This window comes from Engraulis encrasicolus, chromosome 9 (assembly GCF_034702125.1).
Source record: "Engraulis encrasicolus isolate BLACKSEA-1 chromosome 9, IST_EnEncr_1.0, whole genome shotgun sequence".
In the NCBI taxonomy this organism is placed as follows: Eukaryota; Metazoa; Chordata; class Actinopteri; order Clupeiformes; family Engraulidae; genus Engraulis; species Engraulis encrasicolus.
Genome location: NC_085865.1, coordinates 5,617,645 through 5,641,356, shown reverse-complemented (window position 1 = coordinate 5,641,356; position 23,712 = coordinate 5,617,645). Strand labels below are relative to the sequence as shown.

At 42.5% G+C, this 23,712-nt stretch overlaps 1 protein-coding gene across 1 annotated transcript in view; it reads right to left on the bottom strand.

The window, feature by feature from the left end:
• Positions 1–23,712, bottom strand: part of LOC134455399 (alpha-2-macroglobulin-like protein 1) — a 59,055-nt gene that overhangs the window by 35,046 nt on the left and 297 nt on the right. Inside the window, exons 2-11 of the mRNA XM_063206420.1 lie at positions 22,654–22,834; positions 22,110–22,269; positions 20,332–20,384; positions 19,610–19,630; positions 19,334–19,499; positions 11,954–12,038; positions 11,450–11,573; positions 10,603–10,717; positions 10,401–10,510; positions 9,819–9,986 (exon numbers count right to left, since the gene is read on the bottom strand). Coding sequence (XP_063062490.1) covers positions 9,819–9,986; positions 10,401–10,510; positions 10,603–10,717; positions 11,450–11,573; positions 11,954–12,038; positions 19,334–19,499; positions 19,610–19,630; positions 20,332–20,384; positions 22,110–22,269; positions 22,654–22,834 — 1,183 coding nt within the window. The remainder of the gene's footprint in view (positions 1–9,818; positions 9,987–10,400; positions 10,511–10,602; positions 10,718–11,449; positions 11,574–11,953; positions 12,039–19,333; positions 19,500–19,609; positions 19,631–20,331; positions 20,385–22,109; positions 22,270–22,653; positions 22,835–23,712) is intronic.

The window sequence follows — 23,712 nt, the reverse complement described above, 5'->3', positions numbered from 1 at the left end:
ACTAATGGACAGCTTCGTTTCTCTTGTTGCATGTCATTTCTTTTCCATGCGGTTATTCGTCATCAAAGCAGAGGTGTGCATTTGACAGCTGGCCATATACACTGATAATTGCTACGTGTACATGATGTTTTTGAATCGGATCTAATAGATCGGATTTAAGTAGATCGGATTAAGAGTTATTTTGCGACGTGTATACATGGCAATTTCACTTAAATGCGATTAAACGTCTGGAGAAAATAAAGCATTGCGATTGGACTGAGGACGCACGTGCTGAGTGAGCCAAATAAGGCGTGGGGGCGTGGTCGCCAAACCTCCGGGGAACTACTGGGACACAAGCTAATCTTCAGCCCGAAAATGAATTCCCTCAGTGGACTCAAGGCTGGTAAAATCCCCTTTGGTTCTGGTTCTTTCAAATGCTAGTTAGCACCCTCCTAGCTTAGAAAAACGAACTGGTGAAAGGGTGATGTGGAGTAACTTTGTTGTGCTTAATTACTTCGTGGGGCACTTTTACATCAATATATGGAAGCCACAACATTTATAGTCGCTTAGGGACTTTAAATTAAGCAAAACTTTCATGTGAAAATCAACAGGAAGTGCCGCCATCTTTTTCTCACTGACAAAGAGCACGGGCTCTTGGCGCCATCGTGTGGTCAACGAGCATGCGTGGAACGACCGGATTTATTGTAATTCTGATTAAAAGGTTACATGACAGAGGAACGTGTTAAATCAGATTTAAAAGAGGAATAAACCACCCACTTTAATCGGACTTAAGTTTAAATCGGAATAAACTTAAATCCTGTTCGGTAAGTGTTTACATGATGTTTTTAAAGTGGAATTAAGTTTTAATGAGATTTAAAGTGAGTTAAATCGGATTTAAATGCCTCATGTAAACGTACCAAATGTACGTTTATAATACACACATTTAATAAATACAGACTAGAAAATGCCCATATGTCATGCTGTCTGTGGATATGTCGATCGACAGTTGGGGCGTCGCTTTGAACTGGAAGCAGACAGCTGCGCGCAGTGACCAACGGCAATTGTTGAAAAAAGTTTAAACCCGGTGCATATGAGGTGCGATGAGACAGCGAATAGATTTTCTACCGGTGAATTTCACATGTGGACATGCCATGTGAGATGTTTCCTTGACGCAGCTATTTTTCCCTTTGTTCACAACTCAATTAATACTAGCCTACATGTCCATGACTTGGCAGGTTCATGTCCATGCCATCCTTATTTTATTTATTTTTTTTACTTCTGGTATAGCGTGATTTTTGTCAACATAACCATCCACATGCTGCAATTCAAGGTTTTATTTTTGTAGCTAGGCCTACGACTTCCCAAACTTAACCGCTCCACTTCGCCCAACGTTCTCTAGGCCTATCTAATATAGACAGGTCATCAGCTGGGAAAATTAGGCCTTTCGTCCTACCGCACTTTTCTCTGTGGATTACTGACCAGAAGCCCTATTGGAAGAAATTTAAACATGGGGCCACGTCAATTTTTGCTCAGAATTCAATATGGCCGCCATTTTCCAAAATGACTTGTTTTCATGCATTATTACATTCAGGGCTGTAGTGGTCAAATTAGAGGTGGGTAAACTATGAATTCTTTGATCAGACAGACCGTGACGTGACGCGACGCGACGCGACGCAACACAATGCAACGCAACACGACACAGCACAAAGCAACGCAAGGTGTGAATCACTATGGGTCTTTCTCAAAACCTAGGACAGTGTCCTTCCAAGTGTATCAGCCTAATTAGTCACGCCCAGTGATTGGATACTTTTTGGTGAACTCTACAGAATATCCAATCCCTGGGTGTGACTAATAAAGAGTATCCAATCACTGGGCATGACTAATTAGGCTTGGTAGGACACTGGCCTAGGTTTTGAGAAAGACCCAATGTTTCCGGCTGCCTTGTGGCTCTTTGATGATGTGTGTTTTACTTCTCAAGCATGACAACTGATACTGGTGATCACCATTGTGAATGTATGTGACTTTAGTTGCGGCCCATTCATTTGATATATATATACACACAAAGTGATGTAGGTCTATCCCACTAAATCTTGGGCTTTATATCTTCATATGCCACAAGGCATGGATAGGTAACACTAGGTAGGCCTATTAACCTAAACATTCCGCATGTGGACACTATAATATCGTCCAACCAATGTGCAGTTTTTCTCTTTTAATGCTGCAAATATTAAGTAGCCTATCAAATGTAATCAGTACTTAACCCCCACATCCCTAATAAATATATCAATCAATAGGCTAATAGGCAACACATTTAGACAATCTACATTGTCAGTAGACCTCCATGTGATACAATAAGTGAACATAATTTCAATCTCTTGAAAAGACACCTTGTGCAGTTGTGCCAAATTGGTAGCTTATGAGGACCCATAATAGCCTACTTTGTACACCTTTAAGGACCTGTAGGCTACATTTTACAATAATAAGTTTAGCAAGCTACAACATCACAGCATTTGGGGGAAACTTCAACATTTGGATAAAATCTTGGCTGGCATTGCAATTCCTGCTCTTATGTTTATTTTGTTACAAATGCCAGGGTTTTTTTGAATGCAGATGGCACCGTAGTTGAAATACAATGACCTGTATTGTGAATAGAATCACAGCATGTGAGGGTAAAACAGTTTGCATTTAGCAAATAATTAGATAAGATAATTCCTGCTTCACTGATGCATTCTGTTGCAAAAGTCATGGACTAGTGTCTGTTTTCAACTTGATCCAAGGTGGCACAGTGTTGTTGGACTCTCCTAACTGGACAAAAAGGCAGCCGACATTTCCCTCGCGTTGCGAGTGCGCGTCGCATCGGTATTAAGAACTGCCGCTACTCGCGGTTAGCGTTCATAAGGCATAAGGAAGAATCTGTCAGTTCGCTGCTGGGGCAATGTGTAAAATAGTAGCATAACTTGGAAGGATAGCATGACTGCGCATTAGCTAATCTTGAAAGCTCGTTCTGTCATTGCCATAATTCGTCAAGTCAAACTTATTTATAAAGCACATTTAACGACTCATGTAAATTGCTCTCTGTCAGTCTTACTTTGTAGGCCTACTTGAGGCATTTTGCTGGCATCTGAGGAAGTGGAAGCACTGGATGGTCTCTTCAAATATCTCCTAATATCCATGATGATTAACTTTGAACAGGTAGGCAGGCAGGCAGGCAACTACACAACGTGTATGTGTTTACATATTCCCTGGATCCTGATTGGTGTCGCCGCTGCAGCCGAAAGGCACTGATTGGAAGGTCACATACCCGAATACAGAGCAGATGAAGACGATTCCTACTAAAGTATGTTCAACAATATTTTTTAAATTACACCAAATTTATTTTGGATTATTCCAACGGCAGATCACAAGGCGCAGGGAACTTTGACGTGCGTAATTGCCATTAAGAGCTGCGTAAACACTATTTAGAGGTGGGTAAACGCTATTTAGAGGTGGGTAAACGCTATTTCCTAAATTCCAGAGGTGCGTAAACTGCGTTTACGTGCGTTTACCCTCCACTACAGCCCTGATTACATTGTACTATAAGGTGATATTCATGAACTATTGACATCTTTCAGCACTATTCTGTCCTATTTCCTTACATACATGTTTACAAAGGTTGACTAAACTAAAACAAATGAAAATAAAGTTGGCCACCTTGCAATATTCAAAGGAAAGTAATAATGATAATGATTGAAATGCACATACAGAGTCTATGGCAGGGAAAATTAGGCCTATTGTCCTGTCAGGGTTTTCACAGTGGATTACAGACCAGAAGGCCTATTGAAAAAGATTCTCCAGCTGTTTGCCATCTCAAATGTGCTCCAAAATTCAAAATGTTCTCTGTTTTTTAGAATGGGAGACGAGCAAGCGAGAAGCTAGTAAATAGCAGTGATGTGTGTGTACGGCCCTTAAGACCATAATTATCAATAAAGGCAACCTATTTTCAGTGAAATTCTGTCCTATCTCCAATCTACAGACGTGAGTACAAAGGTTGGCAACAGAATGATGTAACTTAAATATATATCTTGCCCCTTTGAAATATCCTAAGGATTGTTGTCAGAAAATGATTGAATTACACAGTTGACTGCTGAAAAAAGGCTATTGACCTGCCAAACCTTTCACATTACATTACTGACCAAAAGTTTTTCAGGCCTACATTTTTTTTGCATAAAGCAAGGGTGAGTGTGCGTGTGTCCGCGCGTATCCCCCGCTCATCTTTCCCCTGCTCTACAGTGTCTTTCCCCCACACACTATTCTGCCTCGCCCACCCCCTCACTCATCTCCCCCCACACACTATTCTGCCTCCTCCACCCCCTCACTCATCCCTCCCTGCTACTCTGCCCCCCCACACCTCACTCACCCCCCACTATTCTGCCCCACGCTCACCACACCTGACTCTTTCTCCCCCCACCCCCCCACAAAATACTCGCCCACCCCCCACCCAATGTGAAAAGTTTGGCAGGTGAACCGCCCCACCCGACTCAACTTAACCCCCTCCACACACACACAGTATTCTGCCCCCCTAAACCCCCCACACTATTCCCCCCCACCACCTCACTCATTCCCCCACACACTATTCTGCCCCCCACCCCTAATTCAACCCCGACTCATTCCCCCCCACCCCCCAATCTGCCCCCCCTTTCCCTGCTCACCCCCTCATTCATCCCCCCGCTCCTCCACATCATTCGGTCCCGCCTACCCCCCCGCCCCAACACACACACACCCGGTCTACTGTGTCTATGTCAGTGTAAAGGGGGATTCATACTTGGCGTGACTGGTGTAAGTCTCCTTCATACTTCACTCGCGACCTCACTCGCGACCTCACTCGCGCCATCACGTGACCCAAAATGACGTCACACGCCGTGGCGCGAGCTGCTGTGTCGCGACGTCGTGCACCCCACATTTTTTGTAACATGTCGTGCGCCACCAGCGACCATGCAGGTAGGCAGACAAAGCAGGAGTTGTGAAGAGAGGCTACAACTACTGTAGGCTACTACAGAATGGATCCTGCACCATTTTGAGGATAATAAAATGTCATAGAGAGTTATTTTATCTTCTCTCTTAAATGTTGTTCAGTGAAACAATTGTTTACTTTGTTCAGAAGCACGTTGTGTTCGGCGATATATTTAAAAATTCTGCCGCCAGAACAATGCTCTCACATGGTCTTGGAATGATCTGGCAATGTAGGCTACAACAAAAAAAATATATGTTTCAATGTGGTAAGTCACAAGTCAGACGTTCAGTAGCCCTACAGCGGCCGTGTTTGGCTTTCTATTTTATACATCCGTAGAACTCACGCTGCCGTTTCTCTCATGAACAGCAGAGGGCACTTCCGACAATGCGAGCGAAAGCCTTCTGAAGTATGAATAGTCTGTCGCAAGTGATGACGTCATTAATGGTTCTCGCGCCACACGCGACAAAATGCGCACGTGAAGTATGCAGAGCCCTTAAGAAGCACACTGGCCACACACACTTGAGAAAACCGCACTCAGGCACACACACACACACACACAAACGTACGCACACACAAACGCACGCACACACACATTACATTACATTACATTGCACTTAGCTGACGCTTTAATTTCTTCAAAGCGACTTACAGTTATTACTTGTCAGGGTATTGGTTACAGTCCCTGGAGCAATGTGGGGTAAGGTGCCTTGCTCAAGGGCATATCAGCCATGGATGGAGGTGTAGGGAGAGGTCAGGGGGGGATTCGAACCTGCAACCCCTAGATTGAAAGACCAATTCTCTAACCACTAGGCCACGGCTGCCCTCGAACACACACACGCACGCACGCACACACACGCCCGCACACACACACAGTTTGGCAGGACAATATGCCTTTTTTTCAGCAGTCCACTGTGTTTGTGAAATTCAATCATTTGACAGCATTCCTTTGGATATTTCAAAGTGGCAGGATATATTAATTCATGCCTTTTTCTACAACCTTTATACTCACGTCTGTAAGGACATAGGACAATTTAACTGAAAAATATGTAATCTTTATTGATAATTATGGCCTTACAGTATTGAGAAAAATGTGTGAAAGTCTGCCATTCTGAAAAACAGAGAACATTTTGAATTTTGGAGGACATAGATGGCCTTTTTCAGTTATTTTTCAATAGGCCTTCTGGTCTGTATTCCACTGTGAAAACCCTGACAGGACAATAGGCCTAATTTTCCCAGCCATAGACTCTGTATGTGCATTTCAATCATTATTTTCAGCACTTTCCTTTGGATATTGCAAGGTGGCCAACTTTATTTTCATTTGTTTTAGTTTAGTCAACCTTTGTAAACATGTATGTAAGGAAATAGGACAGAATAGTGCTGAAAGATGTTAATCGTTCATGAATATCACCTTATAGTACAATGTAATAATACATGAAAACAAGTCATTTTGGAAAATGGCGGCCATATTGAATTCTGAGCAAAAATTGACGTGGCCCCATGTTTTAATTTCTTCCAATAGGGCTTCTGGTCAGTAATCCACAGAGAAAAGTGCGGTAGGACGAAAGGCCTAATTTTCCCAGCTGATGACCTGTCTAATAAAACTGTTTGCTCCACATGTGGTAAATAGGGTATCTCCTCTGCTTTCCGCACGCCGTCCACAGATATAAATATTCATTTTGGGCGTTTCACTGAATATTCATAGATAATTATGGGTGTGTCCACAGGTGCGCACATTTGCCGCAACTTCAGAGTCAGTTGGGATTTATAAAGGGAAATCGACGTGGAACGTGCGTGCGCCATGCTTTATAAATCTGAATATTTTCTTGCGCACGCACATCCTGAGTTTCGTGCGTGCGCCATCTTTTGGCGCATTTCTTCCGCAAAGTTTTATAAATGAGGCCCCAGGAGCGAACGAAGCGATGGAAGTCATTATTTCTCTATGGAGGGCACGCGACCAGGAGCGAAGCTTCTTGCGCGACCAGAGCGACTTTTGACGATTAAACTAAATCTAATCGCAGGCGAATTCGCTCTGACGCTGTTCGGCGAAAACCAATCGGAACGTTCATATCTCCGAATGTTACTGCATGTTACTGCCCTGCGCTGTGTGTAGCGTGGCCAGACGTCCGTCTTTTCAGTGCCTTGTCCGGCGTAAGGCACATCATTAAGCCGGCCAAAAATGAATTAAAATGCGTGAAATTGCCTCTAAGGAACACAAATTTTCTTGGGGGAGGACCCCCAAATCCCCCGTCCTAAAATAAATCCTCCTTTTTGCTGTCAAGGAGATGGTCACTCTACGTGTGAACTATTCAGACTCTTTGTAAACATGAACCCAATGTATTGGTGCAAGTCCAACTACTTCATCATGTCTTTTCCTGTGGTCTGCAGCCTCATGACGAGAGGCTTGACATTGTTAACAAAACGAGTTTTCATTCCACATCTTGTAAACACACAATTCAAAGGTCATTGTCTCATTTGCAATCACGGTTTTGAATGGGTGAAAGTCCACAAAAGTCACTTTTCACTTTGTTGAATACTATTTATTCTCTCTAGGCTATTACATCATAGCCTGGTTCACACCAGACGGTGTATGTGTAGCTTTGGCGCCCCCTGGCGGAGCAGAGCTTCACACACTACCGTCTGGTATTCAGCCATAGAGCACGCTCCGTCTCCAACCAGAAAATAGACGGAGCATTTATTTCTTAAATATAAACGGTAACTCACATTGAGGAGTCACAAGACAGATTAGAGACTATATTGACTCTTTAAAGATTAACAGGAAGGTTTTTGAAGGAATTTGTTGGTGAGGAGGCCGTACAGAAGCAATAAATTCTCAGCCTATTTTCTGGTTGGAGACGGAGCGTGCTCTATGGCTGAATACCAGACGGTAGTGTGTGTCGCTCTGCTCCGCCAGGGGGCGCCAAAGCTACACACACACCGTCTGGTGTGAACCAGGCTATTACATCAACTCTACATCACAATTCAACTCTACATCATAATACTAGAAGCCTATATCTTAGACTTATCTGTCAACACTCATTCTTGGTCATATTTATCTTTTGTCTACCTCAACTCAGAGAATACGTTTGTGCACAATTGCCTTTTTTCTTTTATTTTTTTTTCTTTCGTTTTTGTTTCCCCTCCCTATTACCTGTGTTATATGTATCTTGAAATGTCCATGTGACCATTACGTGTAGCCTATTTATGTAGGCTACTTGACACTTTAATTTCCCATTTTCCGGGGATCAATAAAGTTACTCTACAAAAAAAAAACCTTCTGAATGACCATCATAAATTTGGATGATGAACTACTAAACAATCTGCACAGTGGATCTTTCATGATTTGCCATTTATGATTTGCAATGCGCAGCGCACACTGTTATTCTTTCTCCCTTATGGAGTAATCAATGACTCTATGGGTCCTGTTTCAACAACACGGTCAATAGGGCAGAAGCAGATCAATAATTGTCTTTGATTTTTGTGACCCACAGCATTGAGTAAAGGTCCGTTTGCTGCTAGAAAGCAGGCTGGTCTACTTCAGGGCTAGGCCAGGGTTTGACGCTGAAGAAGACGCACAGCATCGAAACGCAAGTCATTACGCTTGCACCACACACACACACACACACACACACACACACACACACACACACACACACACACACACACACACACACACACAAAGTATTTGAGTGCCCCAGTCGTCCCTGGCCTAGTCTTTCTGAAATGTACCAGTTTGCTTTCTAATGTGTACTGTCCTGGGCAGCGTTTCCCAAAAACTCTCAAGTGCTTTTAGGCTTAAGTACTAATTAAGTAGGAGGGGCCTCCTAGGCAATAGATCAGAAATAGGTCTCACATAATAAGTACATTCGACATGACATCAACGCAGATATGCGCATTTAGACAGCAATGCATCCTGGATGAAAATGCTGCATGACGGTTAGATTTCCTGTCAAACTTCGAAATTTCGTCGACGTTGCGTTGACGAGGTGACATGTCACATGGTGTAAAACTATCGCGGGATGAATGCGGCTGCAGTCAGATCTTGCAACCTCTGCAGTTGCTTATCCCCTTCAACGCTCGTCGGCGGACTGCCTCCGAGGTCACGCGCCCATGAACTGGTTGGTCAACAACTCACTCACGTGTGTATATGGGTCTTGTCTCACACCTCTACACAAGTTTGCGCAGGTCCCCACTTCAGCTCCTCCTCACTGCCTGTCCCCCCACTCCTCACACGTGGTGTGTTAGTAGAGCAAACCGGTGCGAGCTCATCGTCTCGTTCATATTTGTGGCCGACTGCAAATGCGCTGTATTTAATAACACCCACATCGTGACAACAAGTTCTCGCTCACGTGCTTCCGTCAATGTTGATCGACAGCATAGAAGTCGTATTCACCTAATCACTAAATGTTTATACATGCACTACTTTACCTCGCACATGCACTTGGCGCAACCATTTTATTTGCATGTGCGAGAAAAAATATTGTACGTAGGTCTACAAAAAGATTGTATGCATAAACCTTTAGTGATGTGATATATTGCCTAGGAGGCCCCCCATACTTAAATACTACTTAAGGGTTTCTGGGAAACGCAGCCCTGGCCTGGACTGTGATCACCAAGGCGGTTAGACCGCAACTGACTTCCCTTTTCTCAGTTTAAAGCTGTTGGTTAGTTAGGTTAGCTTGCAACTGTTGAGGAGAACTGTTGAGATCTTCAGAGACACACTCTTTCACACACACACTCTTTCACACACACACACACACACACACACACACACACACACACACACACACACACAACTGCATACACGCACGCATGCACACACACACACACACACACTGAAATTTCATCTTACAATGAGTTCGAAGTCTCCAGAGATAGTAGCAGTGTTTAGAGAGAACTGGGCCACTCCATCAGAGTCTGTGGTGAGGGTCTGGATGCGCTCTGCTCTCCATTGCGGACCTTTAAATAGATAAATGGTCTGGAGAGGGATGAGGGCACCATCATAACGGGTGAATTTGATCTGTTGGAGGAACACAGATGCAAACTATTAGCATGCATGCACAGTATGAATATATAATATACACTTTCGTACGCAGGAAAACAATGCAGTGTTGACCTGTTAAGAGACACTGAGCCCGTTTATATGGCCGCAATAATCAGGTTATTGGAATAAACAGGTTATTGAGGTAAACGGTTTATTGCTGTTTATATGCAGTCTGTCGGTTGCCTGTGTTCCACTAAAGTGTGTGGCACAAAGTTAGAATTTAAGGCTTTTGATTGGCTACTTACCCTTCCCCGGACCACACTTTGAGAATCACTGAGTTAAAGATAGAATGGTGAAGACGTTTTGACTGCTGATCCAAGAATGTATCAGTCATTTTCATTCCAATTGTAACCCCTCTCACAAATTCTTTACAGTTAACTACTTTCTTACCTTCCCATTCAAGACAGCTCCCTCCTCAATTATATTTGGTGTATCGATAAATGTCAGTTTTGCAAGTTTGTATTCCAAGCGAATATCTTTGCTGTCATCCATGGTGATACCTAGAGGTAAATCCAAAATAAATAAAAGTTAAGTAATGTAACCACAGGCTCCTTAAGTCAACAAAAATGCATAATGCATATGATAAACTCACCAGTGCCTTCCTCAGCCACAGTAGCTTTGAATGTTAAAGCATGTTGAAACAATCTGTTGGTCTGGAATAATGATGCCATGCTGAAGACGTGAGAGGCACAACCAGTGGCATCCATCTGTGGTGAGAACAGAAATACGTTTTGGTTTACTTTGCATGCCATGGTGTCTCTGCCTCAATCTGGCTTCTCAGCACAAAGCTGTTTTACTTTTACAATTATTGTTTTGTAATGCAATCATTTAAACCCAAAATAACAATCTCACATAGACCCACTTTGTTTATTTTTATATCAGGCAAAAGCACTGATATCCAGGAATTGACCAACAGAATGTCAGTTAACCTCAACAAACATACAGTAAATGAGAAGAAAGCTTTCAGAGAATTCATTGGCAATAATGAAGTGTAGAAGAACTCTTACATGGACATTGCCTTATTGTTCCGTGGGCGTCACCATTTTAGGTGGACATGCCACGTGCGTCTGAGTCAAGCATGTGCAAAATTTACAGAATGAAGTTGTGAGTAGGCCTATGAGTTTACTTAAAAATCGTAGCATGCTACACGGATCCATTGACTTTCACTAGCTTAGCGACATGCTCCCTCTTTTAACTTGTCTTAAAGCAAGACAACGGCTTACATGAAAAATAAGACACTTTTCCACCTTTATAAACCCTGACGATAACGATTTTAACTGTATTAAGCCCCAAAATAGTGGCATATCCCTTTAAACAGTTCATGGCAAAAGAGGAAGAAGTGACTTTCGTTCCCCATATAATGGTGGCAGAAAAGGCATCTGATGCTAAACATTTATAATGTAAATAAAATTTCTTCCAATTTACATTCTTTGATTTACCTCTAGCGAAACAGCAGAGCAAGGTGGTTTCAAGGTGGTTTTCGATGGTTTCCGAAAGTGTCGCCTGACTTTCCGACATAGTGACATGGAAGCGGTCCCTGCCACTGGCTGGCCAAACGTGTACCTGAATACAAAGGAGCGAAAGACTTCAAAAATTATGGGCCTTCTGGTACATTTAAAGCGCCAGTTTGAATTAATTTTCAGAAGGTGGCCTACTAATAAATTCTTTCAAAACCGTTCTCTGTTCATGAATGTGTGTGTGTGTGTGTGTGTGTGTGTGTGTGTGAACTGCCTGTAGTTCCTGTGTAAAGCGGCATACAAATCAAATGTATTCATGTAAAACATGTATTATTATTATTATTATTATTAGTAGTAGTAGTAGTAGTAGTAGGCCTAGTAGTAGTAGTAGTAGTAGGCCTAGTAGTAGTAGTAGTAGTAGTAGTAGTAGTAGGCCTAGTATATGAATATTCATCAGATATGCATGTCGTCCTTTCTGCCACTTACTTGCCACAGACTTCCAGTTTTAGTTCTTCTGCGCCAATACTGATCTTCTCTGGAGTGTTCACAACAGCTGCAAACTTGGGGAGTACTAAGAGAAAGAGAAGTCAGAATGGATGCTGGACATGCTCTTGTTTTTGGTATAGTACGTTTCTACTGTACATCTATTGTGTGATTAGTGCTGGTGGGTAATCTGACTTCAGTAGTTACAATCCTACACCCGCAATTTGTCCCAGCCATTCACTACGGCGCTTAATTAGTGCTATCCCCTGTTTTAAGTGCACAAATAGGATATAGAAACATGTCTAGCAGCTGGTGTTAATGAAGTGTTCCATTTTTACACAACAATGGCAACTCATGGAATCTTTGATACTTAATTGCCAATGACGAGCCCTATCTCGGTCAATTCGTGAAGTTTTCACGAAAAAAATGGGGAAATTAACTTTAAAGATGGCCTCTCAACGTCATTTCATTAATATTGCTGTGTTCCCCATTGTTATTGAATGTGTCACGCGTTGGTCCTGTTTTAAAAAATGTTCTGGTTGCTTTGTTTCAAGCCGTTTTTGCAAGCTAGCAAGGTGGCTTGTGGAGAAACGAGAGGGTGTTCCGTGTTTCTCGTGGAAATGCGTCTCTGATTGGCTCACTCCTCCTGCTCTCGTGGAAATGTGTCTCTGATTGGCTCAGTCCTCCTGTTCTTGGAGAGAATGTAATGGGAAACAGAGTCGCCACTTCTCCGGGTGGTACTGCACTATAGGGGCGCCAACGGAGGCGTGCAGGCTCCATTCAGGGCTGTGCTCTTTCGACAGCGACCCCTAGGCGAGCTGCAGGCACGGAGCAACCAGAGTGAGCTTGCTGTATGTATGAGGCTTTGTGCTATGTGTGTACCTGAGAGTAGCAACCAGCTGATAGCTAAGCTAAGTTAGGTTTCGGGCAACTAGACGTTGCTTGTTTTGAAAACAAGCAGAAAAAAAATACTCGACATGTTTTTAGATAAATGGGTTGACATAAACCTTTGTGGGCAACACCTTCTTTCGATGTGATGCAACACAGAAAGGCTTTCGTGATTCGCTCGTTTCTCTGCATTATTTATGTCAATTGGGAAACGCCGGGAAACACAGCCAGGCGAGTTGACGCACCGCTATGAGAGCCTTGCAAGTGAGTTTAACTTGGGGTGACCATCCGATCTTCGAAAGGAGTGAGTAAAACGTTTTTTTTTATCGGAAGTTTGCCTTTAAACTTTGTGGTGCATTCACGTTATTGCCCGTTTTTCGTGGTTGGGCAACGCTTCCGCTGCCTATTCATTTGAATTGCCCGACTGCTGACTAGCGAGATACGGTTGCAATGACAGACCAATAGTTCCACTATAGTTCCAGGAAGCGGGCGTAGAACACAGAAAGTAAATACTGGGTAAATGTAATTCATTTTTACTCCATCTTAATTATGTAGGTTTGGTGTTAGTCTCTTGTGAACAGAAAGCCACAGCCTGGAACTATTTGTATTGACATGAATCATGTCACCAACCATCAACCGACCAACCATGGCTCTGTGCTTACTGAAAAGGTATCATTGCCATCAAGGTGTTGGAAATGTTCAGAACTAATTGGTCCTCTGTGGTGGTCCGTGTACTTTTTCGTTCATTCATTATTCTATTTTGGAATGAAATATGAAATTCAAAAAAGGGTGCAACTTCTTGTTTTGATTAAAGCAATACAAGCAGAAATGGCTGTATTTTGTTTTCTGCATGTGTTACTTCATACCATAATAGCATTATAAAAAATGACAAAAGTTTTGATCGTTTTTCAATTTGTGATATTTGGCTATTCGTTTATTGAATTTAATTTGACTGACCCCTCCCCCTCTGTTTACCCGGAAGGGAAGTTTGCCGTCTGAAACGCATCAGAAAAGGTCTAGCTACCAAACGACACACAGAACAGTAGCTGGAGCCAGAGACACAACAGAAAAATAATAGAATGATGAAAAACATTTTTGCGATGTATAGGCTAGTAGGCCTATGCGCAGCAAGCGTGATGGTTAGGCCTGTATTGGAGCGTGCGTCCGCCTTATAAAATAGAGGTGAAGTTCCCTTTATGTTATGGACTCAACTTTATAGCCTAAATAAAGGCTAACGTTTCTGAAATCTATAGCATTCATAACCTATTATACCCTGTCACATGTAGGAAATGCATTAGGGAGCAAACGGTCCAAAGCAGTGTTCTCACGCAAACTGTTGCGTATTCTGGCAAGTGTAATGAGCTGAAGCGCGCGCTCTCCATACCAAGTTTTACGCATGTTGAATACACATTTCACTTTGGTGTATTTGGAACATTAGTGATATTGTTGGAAAGCAATATGTCCGGGTATACACCTAAAGGCTGGAGATGAACTGGGAAACTGATGCTGATTGTAAGAACTGTCAATGTTCTCAATGACAGTTGGTCTACCCCTTCCCATCGAAGATATCTCTCCTGGTCGCACAGCTGCACTTCTGTTGGATTAGAACGCTATAATAGGCTATATGGCCAAATACAATCAAGTCTTAAGACCAGGCCTAAGCACATGAAATGTTGTTGCGAAGGTTAAATTGGTTGATAAGTTTAAGTCAAAATATAGACAGTAAATCATTCTTCCCCCTCTGGGACGCCCTACTCAATGGCGGTGGGGCGTATGCACATGCTTGTGGCGCTTGCTTGATATGGATAGCCTACGCAACCATCTCATGACACAAATTCCTCGCACAGTCATCACAGATCGACCACATCTTTGAAGTGTAGCAACGTTCTGAATATTGCATAAACAATGCCTGCAAAGTCCGTTTGCCTCCAAAGAAACCATGTAATGAAGGCTCAACCAGCCTTCCAGGATTTACTCTCAGGTCACCCGAATTCTGAATAAACAAAAGACGCAATTCAGAAGGACGTTCTTCTTTATTGCTTTTCTCTCTTTTCTAAGATTCAACGTTTCATTTTCAGTACCTACAAAATATCAAAATATGGCGCTTGGTTCCATTTCACAAGTGATATTCAAGCGTAAATCATCATAAACAAGTCCTTATTCCTTTCTCGTGTGATATCCGAAATAGAATAATGAATGAACGAAAATATACACGGACCTGTGGTCCGTGTACCATTCGTTCTTTTGTTTTTCGATTCAGAACCAAATAACAAAAAACGAAAAAACGGCTGGTTATTACATTATTTCGTTTTAGTGAAAAACGAAAAAACTAATTTTGACCTGTATTTCCAAATTTTATTTTCTACTTCATTTCAAAATAACGCCAATGAAAAAAAGGTTCACGTGCTATTTTTATTTTTTGATATTTTCATTTCTCGGCCGCATGTACCCCGGAAGTTATAGCCTACAAGCCGACCTCGATTAAATAGGTTAAAATCATAACTAAATCCATACTGGATGTTGTCAGAAGAGGTGTTTTGAAACATATATGTGAAATTCACAGCCTAAAGCAAATCCAAACGACAATATTTTTTATGAAAATGTATCAGAAAAGCTTTCATGTCCTTCTACATGGCCTGACGCGCCTTGCCTGCGTGGACGGGCGCCCTCTGTCCATGGTGCTGAAATCGCGGCACCAAAGATTATTTTAATTCTAACGTCTCTGGCGGCATTATGTGTGAAGCACGTTTACAGTTTCATGAGTGAATACGTACAGACAGTCTACAAAAGACCAAACAATACAACCAAACAATACTGTTGTACCCTTAGCCGACATAAGGCTCTCACATGCACGTCACAAAACAATAATCCACGCGGCGGGACTATTTTGATTATATTCCTTCCAAAAAATGCCAAAATGACACAAAACTCAGTAATTTGCATTGTCCGTAATTATACCAAACTAAAACAAAAGTATACACGTAGAAGATAGTCCACGTTACAAAACTTCAACAAAAATGCGAGCCATAGGCCTATCCTATCACAAATGAAAGCCGTCCAAAATGCTGGTTTACAGTAAAATAAATGGAGGCAATTACCACAAAATCAATAGCATCAGTTTTACACTGGAAAATGAAATATGAGCTAAAACTTCACCCCCTCTCATCAGTACAGTAGGTTACATTTCTGAGTAGCTCTAGGTGCGATCATTCTCTCTGGCATTTGCAGCTGGTGCAGCCCTTGTATTGCACTGCGAGCTGTCCACGTGTGTGGTGGAGGGTGAAATGTGCACTGGCAGCACTCATCGTTGAGTTTGGGAGATGTCTTTAGTGGGAGTATTTGAATGTGTAAAAACACGTTGAACACAGTTAGCTTTGGGAAGAATAGCCTTGCGCCCTATTTGTAAGCCTATGCGTTTTGTTTCACCGTCGTACTTGCATCAGCACATTACACTTGCCAAAATAACGTTGATGTGGTGCTGACATTTTACCGAAGCCTAATATCTCAACCAATTCGGGAGTAAATTGAATTATATTAAAGTCTCTCAACATGGCTTGCCATTCCATGAGGGATAAGGAGAATGCAGCTCACACACGCGGTGCGTTCCTTTGATAGATGCCTGCTGTGTTAAGTGCTGCGCACGCATAGGTTTAGAAAAATGACAGTGATAAACATATCCAGGTCAAAATTACTAACAGAAAAAGAGGGACAATGACAAAGGGAATGAATTCGCCAGGAAGACCGATTTTATTTGGCAAACTAGAGACTTTCTAGGGTTCATGACAAAATAATGCTTGGCATTAGATCTGATGGCTAGTGGGGAAAACGTCAGAGGGCAATTATTTCCGAGAGTCCAACAACAACACAATGTCAAAATGTCATGGTGGACGCGACCACCTGCCACCAAAAGTCAGCTCCTTTCGGTTCCTAGAAAACAGATGCCTTAAAAAAAAAAAAAATCCAGATCCCATTCGGCTACTATTAGGCTATCTCCACATTGTTCCATAAGCCTAGCTAATAGCTGTAGTAAGCCCACAAGACACCAAAACAGTGTTCGGTGGTCATTATCTATTACTTATTATATGGTTGTGACGTCATCGGTCGAATGCTCCATTCATTTCAACGGGGCTCCCCAACGTTCGCACGTCTGTTATTTTTCGATAACGGACGGGTTGGTCTATAACAGACCGCTGTCAATGGCAACAAGACTTTTCACTGCTAAAGCGACTTTTCAACAAGACTCTAATCAGCTGCTGTGATAGACAACACCTGTTGTCCTGGCTACCTAGCTGTTGCCTAGCGGTGTTCCACAACGGCACTGTTTTGTTTTGCGCAGCAACAATCTTAACATTATATAGGCCTAAAGAAATGTCCCCGCCATGTGTGAGTCATTAAGTATATCCATATAATAAGCGGGTTAACTTTCGGCGAGTCGGTCGCTTTGTGGAATAGCAGCACTTCAGCTCCGCGTCGGGGTCTAAAGATTCTCTCTGTCGTGCTGCTATTCCACGGTAGCGACCTTCTCGCCGAACGTTAACCCTTACAAAACTGTTAATAAAACCTGGGGTCTTCAGGTAGCCTAGGCCTACGACATTTAAAACTATGTCAGTCGTGCGCGCTGTCAAATGAGAGCCACGAGAAGCGCGGTGGAGCGCAACATCGTCCTGTGTTTCGCAACATCGCCAACGGCAGGGGCAAACGCTATGTACTTCCGGGGCACATAAGGCTGAGAAATGAAAATATAAAAAATAAAAAATAGCACGTTGGCTTTTTTTCATTGGCGTTGTTTTGAAATGAAGTACAAAATAAATTTAGGAAATTCAGATGGAAATTTGTTTTTTCGTTTGTCACTAAAACGAAATTATGAAATAACCAGCCGTTTTTTCGTTTTTAGTTATTTGGTTCTGAATCGAAAAACAAAAGAACGAATGGTACACGGACCCTCTGTCTCTCTAGAATTTGAAATCTTCTAGATAGTAGATAATGCTTGTGTAAAGCAGGGATGGGCTACTTCCATCAAAAGGAGGGCCACATTTTTTCATTGCCCCCCCCATCAGAGGGCCACACTACCACGGATCTGACTGCAACTCGCAGAATTCGAGGTGCAGTTAATTGCTTTCTAACTGCCAAATTGTTTGGAAGCAATAACAGTGTTTTGTGTCAGCCAACAGTAGAATTACAATGGATTGATTCAGTAGTACATCTGGTCTTTTTTATTATGTTTTATCTACGGACCGCACTGAGTGTGGAGGTGGGCCGCATGTGGCCACCGGGCCTCCAGTTGCCCATCCCTGGTGTAAAGACTACCTTGAGCTACTTTGTACTGCGTCACAGGTAGTATAGAGTAGACCAGTGTTTCTCAACAGGGGTGCCGCGGGCCCCCTTCATGGGTGCCGCGGAAAAGTGGCTGATAAATAAAATTATTATCTTTGTCTAAATTGATAAATTAATGCTAGTCAGTGGAATCTTTCCTCTGCCATTTACGCACAATCAAGGAAATATAGGTCGCCCCAGTCGGCTGCAACTTCAAACGTAGGTCGTGTGACGTTTCCAAATGTGTTACTTTTCTAAGCTTGTGTGGTGTCGAATGCGATGCCATGTTACGGCTTGTTGGTTTGGGGTGCCTTGAAATTGTTCATGAATTGAAAGGGTGCCTCGCCTTAAAAAAGGTTGAGAAACACTGGAGTAGACTACATTAGAGTAGAAAAGTAATAGTGCAGGGGTACTTTATTAACCCCTTGAGGAGTAGGCCAAAAGATTCCCCCTCCAGTTCTTCTAGAATTTTAATCGAACACTCTACAGCTCCCATAGAAGTCTGTGTTAAAAACCTCTGCTAAGTCCTTATGACATCATAATGAGAACTCAACATTTTGGCAAAATTCTAATCACATATTTGTCATGGTACTGCTCAAAGGGTTAATCCAATAAGACAGAAAGGTGTCCATCAGCAAGTCATACATGTACTGTAAATCACACACATACTGTACACATAATATATATTCCTTGTATTGAAACGGCATCACTGTACCAGTAATTAGGCTAATCATTAGCCGTTCTGCACATAGAAATGTTACGTTGATTAGTGAATAACCTAAAAAAACTTCAGCCACGGCTGTTTGGCTATATTATTTGAACAGTCCATGCTTCAGCCACAGCTGTTTGGTTATATTATTTGAACAGTCCATGCTTCAGCCACGGCTGTTTGGCTATATTATTTGAACAGTGCATGCTTCAGCCACGGCTGTTTGGCTATATTATTTGAACAGCCGACAACACGAGACATAAAAGTGTCCACCAGCATGTCATACATGTACATCTCACACAAACTGGACACATAATCTATATTCTGTACATTAAAAATGTCCCAGTAATTAGGCTAATCATTAACAGTTCTGCACATAGAAATTTTAAATTAAATTAAATCTGTACATAAAAATTACGTTGATTAGTAAAGAACCTAAAAATTGCTCAATACTGTAATTACTGAAAACTTACCATACTGTTTGACTTCAAATGTATGCGATTTTTGGCCATGTTGAGCGGCTACGTTGAGGGTGTAAGTGCCTTCTGGAGCCTCTGGGTTTAAGCCATAGGAGAGTTGCACTATCTTTGTCTCTGATGTCAAGTTGTGCCACTGTCCAATTGTGTTCTGGCGGCTATCCTGTCAAGAGGAAGCACTCAGAAGTTGTGAAACTGAAATTGGACAATGGACAAAAAACTAACATGGGATTGTTAAGAATAAGGAGAAACTACAACATTGCAAATACTTACCACCAGAGAGACAAGGTTGTACTGTAACAAAAAGAAAACAGAGTTGTGACGTGCTGCATCTTGGTAGTGTATAGGCCAGGGGTGCTCAACTAGAAACTGAAAAGGTCCACTCGCCAAATTTCGTATGTTTCCAGGGTCCAAAAAAGTCACTACGGACCGATGCAGAAAATAGCCTCACTCGCTGGCCGCACTGGCCTCTTGCTCACTCACTGAGTTGTCATAGTGATGATACTTTTATTTGTCATAAGACTGGCTTCGCAGAATATATAGATCGCATGGCAGCGAAATCTCATGTATAATTTATACATATTAAATACAGATGGATTTTGTCTTGGTCCGGATGACATTGCGTTTGGGTCCGCATCCGGACCTGGGTCCGCCAGTTGAGCACCCCTGGTATAGGCCATACTGCATATACAGTAAATCTGTTCCCGACTGCATGCTCATATCCTAACATTTTTTGCAAATAGCAATACTATCGATTTGTTCCTTATATGGTATTATTGTCCTCAGCCTTGGCTCAATGGTTAAAGCGCTGGCCTTTAAATCAGAGGGTTGCGGGTTCAAATCGCATCCTTACCAGCACCTTCACCCATGGCTGGATGGCCCTTGGGAAAGGCCCCCACATTGCTCCAGGGTCTGTAACCAATGCCCTGCACCTAAATAAATGTAAGTCACTTTGGATAAAAAAAGACTCATGTCAGTTGAGAAGCATCTCTCACCGTTTCACTGAGGGGAATGAAGTTGGTGTCCATGGTGACCAGCCTGAAATGCACTGTGGGTATGACAACACAGTGAGAATCACACATCAAGACTGTAATAATAATAATAAGTATGGAATAACGGCCGACGAGGCGGAGCGTTCTAACAACCCGATGGCGCAGCTGTCAAAACACCCAAGGTCACTCAACATAGTGTGGGTGTGTATGTACTGTATGTGTGAAGGTGTGTGTGCGTGCTTGTGGAAACTAGCAGCCAAAGGCCTGAAAGGAAAGATATGTTTTGAGGTGCCTTTTGAAAGTGGCCAGTGCGGGGGCATTCTGAAGGTGGTGTGGTAGTGTGTCCCAAAGGGTGGGAGCAGCTAACTTTGAAGGTCATCATCATTTTGGGACTGTTACATGGACACACGGGCATCAAACATTTTGGAGGCATAAAAACACGAGCTGAGGTGCACAAACTGGACGGAGAAAATGAAACGTCCAGCAGCCGTGTGGATCCGTATTTGTCTGTGCTCTTCACACAGGTCATTTCATCTCTAAACTCATCTTGAGACTAATTGTTTCAGCTACAGTAATTGGATGGACGGGACAAATCTTCAGGTCTTTTACTTTACGAACCTGAGATGTCCACATCTGACTCTTACTCTGACTGCAACTAAACCTGTTCACAGAAAAAAAAATGTTAATATCCTTTAGAGCAGTGATTCTCTAGCCTGGCTCTCGTGAGACCCCTAGTGCTTCGTGCATCTTCGTTACACTAATCCATCTGCGTGAGAGCCAGGTTAGTGATTCTCAACCTTTGTTGAAGAAAGCCCCCCTTCACTTCACCATACACCTGCCAGTATTAGAAAAGCAAAATAGAGTTAATGTCCCCATTTGCAACTGAGTGCACCATTCCCCCACGGTCTCCTTCTCAACGCCCCCAAGGGCTCCCTAATGCCCTATAGAGCCCCCGTTGAGAAACACCAGAAAGTGTATTGAGTCCCAGAGTGCGCGCTAAGTGTTGAATTAACACTTTAACACAGTTTTTTTTTTAAATATTGTTTGGTCATTTTGACTTTATTTATGACAGTATAGTGAAGATGGTGACTGGAAGCGAGTAGGGAGAGAGAGAGACGGGGAACGGCTGGCAAGAGCCCAGTCTCGGGGAAAATCAACTGTATGCTTTGTGGTGCCGCTACGATATAGCCTTATTTTTCGTAGTTGAGCAACGCGCGCTGTCGTCGAAAGTGGGTGAGAGAGAGCGAGTGAGAGAGAGAGAGACCACCCGAGCAGCGTGCATTCCGGGAGGGGAGCGCTGTCGTTGTGTCAGCTTCATGCCATGTCTCCCTTCCTCCAACATTGTCCCTAACCTTAACCCTAACCCTAACCTTAACCCTAACCCTAAACTTAACCCTAAACTTAACCGTAAATCACTTGTTTGAAATGTTTGATTACCGTCGTTTCCAGTTAGCCTTCACTCGCGCTTGATTGTTGATGTCCGTCCGCATTATTCTTCCCCCCAGAACCAAACTACCCCAATTGTCAGTTCCCCCTTTCGTCACCCAACCACGAGAAACGAGGCTATTCGTAAAGGCACCACGAGGCTTAAAGTTGATTTTTTTTCTCTTTTTCTCGTAAAGACTTCACGAATGGGCCGAGTTACGGTTGCTGGCAAGGGACCCAGGCCGGGATTCGAACCTGGGTCGGCCGATTAACAGGAAGGTGCCCTCCCATTAGGCCAGGGTAGGGCCAACACTGATGTTTTTTTGTTTTTTTTAAATGTGTGTTGTGATATTTACCTGTCTGGCTGGGGCTATAGATGGGCTTGTCCGTCTGGATGAAAGTGACGGGAGCAGGTTTCCGGCGGACTTTAACAAGTCTCTGTTGCGTCCAGAGACTAGTCTGACCTTTCACCTCCACTGTCATGCTCTGCACAGAGTCCTTGTTTACAGACGGAGTCTGTTGGAGATACAGGATAAATACGGTACCAATATTTGGTAATGATCAACAGGTAACAAAAAAGGGTGCTGAATGCCTAAGCCTTTTAAAGAAAAGTTGCTCTCAGTCTATGAAAAATGAAATAGCTCAGCATCTGAAGCACATAAAAACATGCAATAAGTTGATTTAAACATTAAGACCCTCATATTGCATTAGAATGTGTTCCTTCAGCTCTAACATAATACGATTTTTAATAACATTGTCTCAAATCTCATGACCCTGAATGTTGCATCATTCAACTCCAGGCGCCAGGGCCAATGTTGCACAACGCAACATCCAGCATCAATGGGTTAATCATCATAATATTGTGTTTGTTCTTGTTTTTGTTGTTTCTACTGCTACTACCTGAATGGTGAAACAGCTGTGGAATTCCTTGTCTGATGTCTCCTGGTGCAAAAGCTTCTTCTCCTCTCCATCTGACAGATAGACTGACATGAGCAGAGTCTCGTTGGGACTCAGCAAAGTGGCACAGACTTTGGCTTCAGACCCTGATGTTATGTGGGCAGGAAACATCACCAGGAATGATCTGAAGAGGAATGAAAACGTGTATGTGTTGGGAAGCACAGGCAATCCAAACCACTCAAATAGATATAGAGATACAAGATACAAGATAATTATTTCATGTGTACATGAATTCCAGAATTCATGTGCAATGAAAAGCTTCCCTGCTCAGAGAGTCCCCAAAAAAAGGAAAAAGGAAAAAGTAGAAGTTGGAAAAAATATTTTTAAAAAAGGTTTAAAAAGTATCTGCATTTAAAAAAGGCAGGTTTGAGGAAAAAGGGAGAGATGATTAGTGAAGGAGTGGTTTCATTTCTATGGTGGTTTGGAGTTCAACAGTCTGATGGTTTGAGGAAAGAAGCCAGATATATAGATATAGTTGCTACGTTTACATGAGACATTTAATTCGGAAATTAACTCACAATAATTCTGAGCAAAGCTTAATTCGGCTTTGAAAACGTCATGTAAACACTTCTTTATTCGGAATTAAATGAAAGATCAAAGTAAACTCAACTGAACTATTTAATTATGAATTATTCATTCTGAATTAAACGTCATGAAATCGTAGCCAGAGGATAGTGCGGTAGACATAGTGGATAGTGAAGTAGATGTACACTGTAGTGAATAGTGAAGATGAAGCACAAGACAATTGGCAGCCAGCAAGTGGCCAGCAAATTAAAGTCAATAACTACACTCCACTAGTACATTTGTGTTATCGTACAAAGAGGTGTCAAAAGTCAAAGTAGAAGTACATTGATGGTGTGAGTACTTTATACAACACTGGCACTTACTACCTACCTGCTAGGCAAGTTATTTCACTGTAGTCATATAGACTATGCCGTTACTGAAAAAAAAATAAAAACCTAAAAAGAAAATTCCGCTCAAATTTGACCCAACCAGCACAGA